Source organism: Helianthus annuus, chromosome 9, assembly GCF_002127325.2.
Source record: "Helianthus annuus cultivar XRQ/B chromosome 9, HanXRQr2.0-SUNRISE, whole genome shotgun sequence".
Taxonomy (NCBI): Eukaryota; Viridiplantae; Streptophyta; class Magnoliopsida; order Asterales; family Asteraceae; genus Helianthus; species Helianthus annuus.
Window position 1 is genome coordinate 144,218,074 of NC_035441.2, and position 9,235 is coordinate 144,227,308.

The window sequence follows — 9,235 nt, forward strand, 5'->3', positions numbered from 1 at the left end:
TTTGAAGTATACACATTGTATTATAGGGTGATTCACTTAATAGTAAATCTTTGGATCTTGAAGGATTTGTTTTATGGAGTATTTTATGTTCATAATTACTTCCACTTGACCAGGCATATATTTATCAGTATCAAAGGAGTTCACATTCTATTGCTTGTGGTTGGTGCTAATATTAAGTCAAATAGTAACAGTAGTAAGTCATTAATATTAGAATCACAAGTAAAATATATTTTTTAATCTGAACACAGAGAATTCTGAATATTGTGTTTTACATTTTTTTATTTTTTTGAAAAAAGATAAAAGACAATTTTATAGGATATGACATTACAGGTCATCGTCCTTTCTAGCTCTTATCTTCTATGTTTAAGAAAAGGAAAGTATTTAAAAATAAAGTAGTAGCCAAATCTCATGTTATTCGTTTAGTTTACGTACGTAGGAGATCGGGGCTCCAAAAAGATATTTGGCCTCAAATGTTATCTACTCGTATTAAACTTTCAATTGTAAATGAGAGTAGAACTTCATAGCTAATCTTTTTTTGAGAGGGAAATTCCAGAATTAATCTTATTACACTCACTTAATAGAAAATCTTTAGATCTTGAAAAAGTTATGAATGATTTATTTTCTTAAGCATGATGTATTCATAGTTATTTCGAGATTTGACGAGACGGATATTTATAAAGATCAAAAAAGTTCACATTCTACTACTTCGGTTAATGCTCATGATAAATCGAATAATTCTACTACTTCGGTTAATGCTCATGATAAATCGAATAATAATAGTAGGTAATGTTCACAAAAAAATTCTTCAATTGTTTAAACCACCCTATACTACACACTTATTAACACATTTAATAGTGGTGGAGTGACTTGGGTTCTCCAATGGAGACCCAAGTTCAATTCCCATTAGTGCCATTTTGATGGCCACCTACACCCGCTTTAAAGCCGGACCGAGGACACTCGAGGTCTCGGGTTCGAAACATGCTTCTTACCCCTCTTTGATGGCTATGGGTATTTGCCGCCAGAGATCCTTGTCGGGTGGTGAACTGGGAAGGGAGATCCCTTCCGCGGTCAGGAGTACCGTGCAACTACCCTTTTTTATTAACACATTTATAAATATTCTTTTCGTGAAGTTGATATTTCTTAAATGCAAAACATGTAGAGTAATTATCAACGTGGACTTGAAGTACTTGGTCACGTGCCAACGCTCTTACGAGTTACGTCTCAATTATTGGATCAATATTGAGACTGGATATTGATATCCTTCCGAGATGTATATCCATACTTAATTTGACAAGTGAATTCAAATATTCAATAGTTGATAGTTGAGGAAAGGGAATATTTAGTTTGTGCTATAATATAAATGTTTTCTTATATTTTTGAAAAGATTTTTAAACAATTGGATCTGGCAAAAACAGAAATATCGATAACAATTCCAAAGTTGTGTATAGTTTTGAGGGTTTTGATTATATATCGATGGTGACATGTTGTTGGTTTCATTCTGCGCCCACTGGTTTTGTCAATATATAATCTTAAACTATTAATACGTTTAAGAGTTAAATGCTTGGTTGGTCCATGTGGTTTGCAAAAATTTCATACTTGGTCCTAGTGGTTTCCTAATTACATGCGTGGTCCCAAAAGTTGTCAAAAATGAACTCGGTTGGTCCCCTGACCTAACCTCTGTTAAATTTCTCAGTTAACTATGTATGAAATGACTATATTACCCTTGAACAATTAAAAAATTAAAAAATATATATATACCTCTACCACCAACACCTAAGATCCAACCACACTTTCCCCCATCTCTCTCTCTCTAAAATCCACCTCCACCTCCAATTCAATTGTCAACCCACCACCACCACCTCCACCTCCAATTCTACCGTCAACCCAACCGCTTCTACAGAACACACACACATCTGCACATACAGGAGCGAGATTGAGGGAGCCAATGGAGATAGAAAGGAGGGAGTTGCCCTCCTCCGACGAATTTCAGCGGTGGCCTCCAATGGTTTCTTCGAGTGATGTTGTGGTGGCAGGACGGTGGCGAAATCCGTTAGGGGGAGGCTGCGGTAGGTGGGTGTTTGGTGGTTGGTCAGTTAGTGGCGGCTCAAGGAGGCATTGAGTGGTTGTCGCGGCAGTATAGGGGCGGTGATGGTTTTTGCAGAGCATGGTTGAAGACAGTGGAACAAATCGGAGGGTTGTGGTGCGTCTCCGACCAGTTTCGGACCAAGAACAGACTCTCAGGTGGCCGTACAAACCATTCCGTGATCTCAGATCTTTTCCGGCGACTCACGTTTTCCGGCAAGCTCCACTAAACATCTGGTTACTTGCAAACGTTTTTGTATAGGACCAATAATAGTCATGGTCGTGGCTAGGTTTGAGCCCGAGGTGAGGAGGTAGTGATTGTCATATGGTGTGCGGGAAATAGAATTGGGGGATTGGGTGGGGGTGTTATATATGTTTGTCATAGCCATCTGTTTTGATTTTATGGTTGAAGTACTGGTTTTATATAAATTTTTATTAGGAATTAGACTGGCAAACGTCACCTGCAACTTCTTTGGCTTCTTGGCCCTTTAATTGTCGTATCAATCTATCTATATAATTGTACCTACATACTTTAATGATGATGAACGGAGATTAGAAACCGAAGAAACCGAAGAAGTTGCAGGTGACATTGAAGATGAAGATGATGATGGTGATGAAGATGATGCAGGTTGTGGTGAGTTTTTTAATTTTTTAATTGTTAGTTTTTGGTTTTTAATTGTTCAAGGGTAATATAGTCATTTCATACATAGTTAACTGAGAAATTTAACAGAGGTTAGGTCAGGGGGCCAACCGAGTTCATTTGACAACTTTTGGGACCACGCGTGTAATTAGTAAACCACTAGGACCAAGTATGAAATTTTTGCAAACCACAGGGACCAACCAAGCATTTAACTCTACGTTTAATCAAGAGAAAAATGCCCGGATAGTCCCTGATTTACCCATTTTTCACCTTTAGTCCCTAACTTTCTAAAATTACAGCTATAGTCCTCAACTTTTGCAATTTCGTTTCTGAATAGTCCCTGACGCGAATGGGGGTTAGTTTTCTAGGTTAAGTGGATGCACAATGACATAATTGCCCTTCTAATATGGGGAAGGGATGAAAGATAAATACATGAGTTTCTTTGGCTTCTTGGCCCTTTAATTGTTGTATCAATCTATCTATATAATTGTACCTACATACTTTAATTATGATGAACGGAGATTAGAAACTGAAGAAACCGAAGAAGTTGCAGGTGACATTGAAGATGAAGATGATGATGGTGATGAAGATGATGCAGGTTGTGGTGGGTTTTTTAATTTTTTAATTGTTAGTTTTTGGTTTTTAATTGTTCAAGGGTAATATAGTCATTTCATACATAGTTAACTGAGAAATTTAACAGAGGTTAGGTCAGGGGGCCAACCGAGTTCATTTTTGACAACTTTTGGGACCACGCGTGTAATTAGTAAACCACTAGGACCAAGTATGAAATTTTTGCAAACCACAGGGACCAACCAAGCATTTAACTCTACGTTTAATCAAGAGAAAAATGCCCGGATAGTCCCTGATTTACCCATTTTTCACCTTTAGTCCCTAACTTTCTAAAATTACAGCTATAGTCCTCAACTTTTGCAATTTCGTTTCTGAATAGTCCCTGACGCGAATGGGGGTTAGTTTTCTAAGTTAAGTGGATGCACAATGACATAATTGCCCTTCTAATATGGGGAAGGGATGAAAGATAAACACATGAGTTTCTTTGGCTTCTTGGCCCTTTAATTGTTGTATCAATCTATCTATATAATTGTACCTACATACTTTAATTATGATGAACGGAGATTAGAAACCGAAGAAACCGAAGAAGTTGCAGGTGACATTGAAGATGAAGATGATGATGGTGATGAAGATGATGCAGGTTGTGGTGGGTTTTTTAATTTTTTAATTGTTAGTTTTTGGTTTTTAATTGTTCAAGGGTAATATAGTCATTTCATACATAGTTAACTGAGAAATTTAACAGAGGTTAGGTCAGGGGGCCAACCGAGTTCATTTTTGACAACTTTTGGGACCACGCGTGTAATTAGTAAAACACTAGGACCAAGTATGAAATTTTTGCAAACCACAGGGACCAACCAAGCATTTAACTCTACGTTTAATCAAGAGAAAAATGCCTGGATAGTCCCTGATTTACCCATTTTTCACCTTTAGTCCCTAACTTTCTAAAATTACAGCTATAGTCCTCAACTTTTGCAATTTCGTTTCCGAATAGTCACTGACGCGAATAGGGGTTAGTTTTCTAAGTTAAGTGGATGCACAATGACATAATTGCCCTTCTAATATGGGGAAGGGATGAAAGATAAACACATGAGTTTGTGGGACCTACCATCTCTTTTAACTTCATCTTTCTCCCCAACCCCCACCCACCCACACCTCCTCTTCATCAGTGCATCTTCAACACCGACTGCCACCAATCCACCATCCTCCACCATAATAACCAGCAGAAACCAACTAATCTAGCCCTGCATCTTGAAGCGCCAACCAAAACCACCTAATCCATCCTTGAAACCACCATCATCAAATCCAGAATTGTTCGAGCACGGTATCAACGAATTTTTTCCACTAGAATTATGACACACATCGATAAACGGCGATTCGACAAACGCAATCGAATCACTCACAGTTCTCCGGTGCGAGTTCCTCCTCGTGGACGAGAAATCTAAGAACTCATCCATCCAATTCGGTGCCTGTGCAGCAGATGACATCATCTGGTACGGAAATGACGGCCAGTTATTCGGGATTGTTGGCACTTTAGGCGGCAAGTGTGCCATTTTCACAATATGAAACCAGATTTGAGCTAACCAAAAGCTAACATATAATTTAAATATTAAACGGACTAAAATGTTTGGATATTTAGATTGGGAGGGGTTACTGGATAGATGAGGAAACAAAAGAGCTATTGTAGGTGGGAATGAGGGTAGGAGTATACAGAGGTTAGAAAGGAAGGAGGGATTTGTGATTTTGGTGGGAAGTGGGTTACATGGGGAGGATTAGGACAGCTAACGACAGGCTGTGACCCAACGGATTTACTGGGTAGTTTAAATCTTATTGGTGCAATGAAGATATTCTGCAATTGTTTTTTTTATACCTATTAACACGTATACCATCTGAATTTTGGTTTGAAATTTTGTGTTGGTGGGGATGAATTGAAAATATTTAAGGAGGGATTGGATTTAATGGAGTTGCAGGTGAGGTGGTGGTTATGGTGGAGGTGGGCGGTGATATGGTGGTTAAAGGTGGTGATGAGATGAAGAAGATGTGAGGTTGGGGGTGGAGCCCACAAAGTTTTTTTTAATTAATTTATTTTTATTATTTAGGGGGGTCCACTTAAGTTCAGTTGTATTCTTTGGTTTTTAATTTTTATTTTTAAAAGAGATGGTACTTTTGTCATTTCACATCAACTTAACAGAGAAAACTAACCTCCATCCACGCCAGGGACTATCCGGGAACGAAATTGCAAAAGTTGGGGACTATAGCTGTAATTTTAGAAAGTTAGGGACTAAAGGTGAAAAATAGGCAAACCACTGAGACTATCCAGACACTTTTCTCTTTAATCAAAGAGCATCATATATAAAACACGTGATGTAACATGGAATTAGTAAATTAATTATGGAGGAATGTGCAAGTGGAATAAATAAGGTCGATCCGTTCACTTCTTCCTTCTCTCTTACTTACGGCCGAAACCACCACCACCACTACTTCCATTTTCAAATTTTGAACACTTTCTTGAAGATTCAAGTCCATTCCAAGCTTTCAAATTAATTTGAAGATCAAAAGGTGTGTCCAATGTGATTTCAAGGAGGAACAAACAAATCATCATCAAAAATCTCATTAAAACCCGCTTGTATTCTTGAAAGGTATAAACTTATTTTCAAGTTCATGTTCTTGTTTCTTGATGATGATGATGATGATGATGATGATGATAGAAGGTTTCTCAAACATATGGATTCTCCACAACACTTGAACTCTAAACAACAAATGGTTTTAAATAAAATAAAAAAATGGAAGTATATTTGTGTGTATGTAAGGGTTAGTGGTTGTGTTTTGATTTTAAGTTAAGTCTTGATTGATGAGATTCTTGAAAGGTGAATCTATGAATAATCAAAGTGAACTTTGTGAAAATTAAAATGGTTTAAGATGAAATGATAAGGAAAGTTAGTGTTGGATACATGTGTATATGTCGTGTATATGTATATGTGTACATTTTGGTTTGTATCCTAGTTCATAAATGTTACTTACATTGAAGAGTGATAATTACATGCATGATTGATTAAGGATGATGTCTAGGGATTTTATGAAAGATAATAAATGAATGTTGGATGAGTATAAATATGCTAGATGATGATGAAATAATGATCATGCATCAAGCGTTTGTACATAGGTGTTAGAAATGATTAAATGGTAATATGGAATTAAAAGTAGTGATGAAATGAAATGATATAAGGGAGATGAACTAAATCAGATTATAAACATGATAATATGGTGCTATATGATGTGTTTTGATAATACAAAGATGTATCATAAGTTTGGTAGCTTTGCATGTTGTACATGAAGCTTAAAAAGTAGTAAAATGGGTGAAATTGCATGATTTAAGTGACTTGCATGAAATCTGCACTAACATAAATATAAGAGTCATTTTAATCGATAAATAACATGTTTTGTGTTAAAATATCAAGTCGTGACGATTTGGGATACTTATAGTAAAGTTCGGTACAAGACTATGCGTTAAAAACGGTAAAAATCGGCTTTTAAAGAGATTTTTGCAAAATTGTTTTAAATCATATTATAAACTGATATTTTTCTGATAAATATAAGTATTTTAACTTATATTAAGTATCTTTGGTGTTTGGTTAGTCATACGTGACTTCCGACGCCCGAAAACGTAAAAATACACATATTTCAACGTACACGAAGACGGGTTGTTCAAGGGTGAACTTTATGTGTTACAGTGTGATATGTGAATATGGATATATGTAAGGTGATAAATTAAGTGTTGACATGATACCAGGAGTTAGGACTATGCATGTACATTTATACGGTTAAAACGACAAATTTCGTTAAAGGTCACGTTATGTATATAACTAATGTATCGAGCATGAAAATAATACACAGGTTAACTTGATGAGCTATTTTGTGTATAAATGCTTTAAAAATGATAAAATGTATAACTTGATAAAATACGTGAATTACGATATACCTCAAAACTGTCCATATTTATATAAATATATTACTGCGCAAATCGTAGATATATTGTATATAAATGGATGTGATAACGGATATAACCTATTGAAGTTCACCACCAAAATCGTTTAAGTCGCAAACATCTTAATATATATATATATATATATATATATATATATATATATATATATATATGAACACACACACACACATATATATACGCCAACATAATCAAAACAAAGACTTTTCGAGAAAAACATTAAAGTTATGTTTTAATCCAATACCTTTTTTATTGTTTGGTTTTCTGTTTGCTGCGGATTAATTCAATACCTTTTTTTTGTTGTTTGGTTTTTTGTTTGTATGGATTAATTCAATACCAATTCTATCGTTTTATGGTTTGCTATGGAAACGTTGTTGCCTATTTATGCTAATCGAAGGGTTGTGAATTGTGATATCCCTTGTGAAAGGATACATCAATTCGGTGGCGGCAGACGTAACCGCTTATATCTTAGGCTATAATAATACAATTTAAATAATTAACTTTTGTATCAAAAACTCAACCGACGTAGCCTTTGCAAAACAAACGACACATCTTTAAGTTACTTTTTTTATCTCTATATAATAAAATGAAAGGGTGTGAGTAAAATGCATTAAAGGGTGTGACTTTAAAAAAAGGGACATAACCCAAGTTGCTAATTGTATAAGGGTATAATATGCATTTGATTTAATTAGTAATATATTTTTTTTGGAAAATATAATTTGGAAATGAAATGTTATGTTTTATAGGAAAACATGGTTTTAGAAATATGAATGATATAAAGTTGTTTTTGAGGAAAACGAGAATTGATTGAATATAAATACGTTTCGGGGAGAAACGGGAAAAATTACGGTGTTTGGGGTAAAACGGCCGTAAAGATTTAAAACTATTTAAATCTAAGTGTGACTTTCCTTGACTCACACGAGAGTATGTCCTGGATAGGCTTACAACTCGTTAGGGACTGTGAGGAACTTGTACACTGCAAAATATTAAATTTACTTTTTAGTATGATATATATATTATTCATTGAGGCCGGCATAATGAGGGACCTCAGTTACGAGGCGCTTGGCGCAAACGGGCCAATTTAATCATTAATAATATGCACGGGATGGTTGATAGATCTATCGGGTTGACAACCCCGTCGTGACCGGTAGCTCCGTGTCCATATAACGGCGAATTTTATTCTTCTTAGTGTCTAGGTTGATTATACCCTCAGTGTTAGTATATAGCTCGTAATGTCTTGCAAACTTACGAATTTGAACGATTGGATTATAATTTAATATGTAAAACTTGGGAAGATGATCTGTATCAGAGGTTTTCAGAAAGCGCTTACGATAGCTGACCCTCGGATTTTGACAAAGGAAATAAAAATTTACTTTCTTAACTATATGGATGTTTTATCAATAAAAATTCATAGTAAGAAAGTTTTCCTTAAGCAAATTGTAACGAATTTGAATATGTGAACTCACCCTCCTTTGTGTTGACACTTGATTTTTACGTGTTCTTCAGGTACATGAGTTCGGCTTCAGGATTTTTGGCTGGCTTTGTCTTGTGGTTGTTTGATGCAATGGTTTAATAAATAATGTTTGGACAACTTTTAAAACTACTTTTAGGACCGTGTGTACTAAGATTCATAAGAATCAAACAACTATGTTGTGGTTGTGGTTTGTGTTTAAACTTTAAACTTTATGTTTTAATCAAGATAAATGTCCAAAAAAAATATTGCATTGACCACCAAGATACTTATGGGTACCAACCTCTGTCACCACCATGTTTTTATTTCCGCTGCGACGTTTTTGGGGTGTGACAAATACCGTAAGTCCGTAACGAACATAATCAATACTAACTAAAAACTCATTGCGGTGCATGGGGAATCCTAGTAGTTATACATTATACTATTACATTAAGCACACAAAATATATAGTCAATGAGATGAAATTTATACT

At 35.5% G+C, this 9,235-nt stretch overlaps 1 protein-coding gene across 1 annotated transcript; it reads left to right on the forward strand.

The window, feature by feature from the left end:
- The first annotated feature begins 1,945 nt into the window (after positions 1-1,945).
- Positions 1,946-4,531, forward strand: LOC110876198 (nonsense-mediated mRNA decay protein 2-like). The gene is made up of 5 exons (XM_022124374.1): positions 1,946-2,066; positions 2,639-2,716; positions 3,249-3,320; positions 3,861-3,932; positions 4,362-4,531. Exons 1-5 carry the CDS (start codon positions 1,946-1,948, stop codon positions 4,529-4,531), a joined length of 513 nt encoding a protein of 170 aa, XP_021980066.1.
- The last annotated feature ends 4,704 nt before the right edge of the window (positions 4,532-9,235 follow it).

What these genes read in the sequence shown, in the direction of transcription:
- LOC110876198 (XM_022124374.1), top strand. Translation starts at nt 1,946, where the DNA reads ATGGAGATAGAAAGGAGGGAGTTGCCCTCCTCCGACGAATTTCAGCGG. An exon ending in TGAAGATGATGCAGGTTGTG is followed by an intron (nt 2,717 to 3,248) that starts GTGAGTTTTTTA and finishes AACGGAGATTAG; the next exon opens with AAACTGAAGAAACCGAAGAA. An exon ending in TGGTGATGAAGATGATGCAG is followed by an intron (nt 3,933 to 4,361) that starts GTTGTGGTGGGT and finishes AATATGGGGAAG; the next exon opens with GGATGAAAGATAAACACATG.